The sequence below is a fragment of the Volvox carteri genome (assembly GCF_000143455.1).
Source record: "Volvox carteri f. nagariensis unplaced genomic scaffold VOLCAscaffold_323, whole genome shotgun sequence".
NCBI lineage: Eukaryota > Viridiplantae > Chlorophyta > Chlorophyceae > Chlamydomonadales > Volvocaceae > Volvox > Volvox carteri.
This window is the reverse complement of record NW_003307855.1, coordinates 7,620-8,476: the sequence shown is the minus strand read 5'-3', so window position 1 is coordinate 8,476 and position 857 is coordinate 7,620. Positions and strand designations below refer to the sequence as shown.

The 857-nt window shown below is 47.1% G+C and overlaps 1 protein-coding gene across 1 annotated transcript in view; it reads right to left on the bottom strand.

Moving 5' to 3' along the window:
* The window catches only part of VOLCADRAFT_108664 (uncharacterized protein), a gene marked incomplete at its 5' end in the record, with an annotated part of 8,798 nt that overhangs the window by 3,943 nt on the left and 3,998 nt on the right, over nucleotides 1-857 (bottom strand). The window contains 2 exons of the mRNA XM_002959520.1: nucleotides 41-104; nucleotides 270-366. Coding sequence (XP_002959566.1) covers nucleotides 41-104; nucleotides 270-366 — 161 coding nt within the window. The remainder of the gene's footprint in view (nucleotides 1-40; nucleotides 105-269; nucleotides 367-857) is intronic.

The following is an 857-nucleotide window of genomic DNA, read 5'->3' as shown; positions in this document are numbered from 1 at the left end:
CAGTATAACACATGTACATCAGCAAAGTGCATGCATGCACTTTTTTCACAAGCTCCTGTCCGAAACCATGCCACTGTTGGATGCAGGAGTCGTCTGTTCGACTCCTGCAAAGTACAACACGGGTGCAGGGTAAATGGAGATCAGGATGTAACTTTCCCTCAGCATGGTTGATGCGCATCAACCATGGATCATCACATCGTAATAGAGTATATGCATGTAGCTGTCGCTGACTGGCAACCCTAAGTTAACAGAGTCTGATGAATTCGAACCTGATGATGATATGGGTGCTGAACCATAAATCATCAGGTGGTGTGGATGCTAGACCTTGAAAAGTCACTGGTGTGGATGCTAGACCTTGGAAAGTCACTGGAAGTCAGCAAGAACGTTGGCATGGCTGACAAGGATGAGGATGCCTCAAAACATTGGCGAAGGTACAGGGACTGCCAGGCGAGTAGTCAAAGATGACGCTTTGACTTCCCTCTTCAGCTGTTTGATACGATTATTAATGTACATTCCCCTAGGCCTGGCGAGCTCATACTGTTGCATGGATGGGTTGGGGAATATCAGAGAATGCGTTTTAGCAGCATGCAGTTGCTCACAGCAGAGTTTTACTACTGCTTCTGCTACATTGTGCCCGTTGCAAATATGCAACACAGTTTGGTCCGACACATCGGCAGAGCAGAAGAGTCAAGCCAAACTTAGTTACCTACTTTCCTTTCCGTTCAATGGACCGCAAACTTGCACAATCTGCGAATTGCTAGGATTGAACTAGCGACCTCTAGATCTTCAGTCTAGCGCTCTCCCAACTGAGCTAAATCCGCACGGTCTTCGATCGAGCAGCTCATACATGTGCTGTA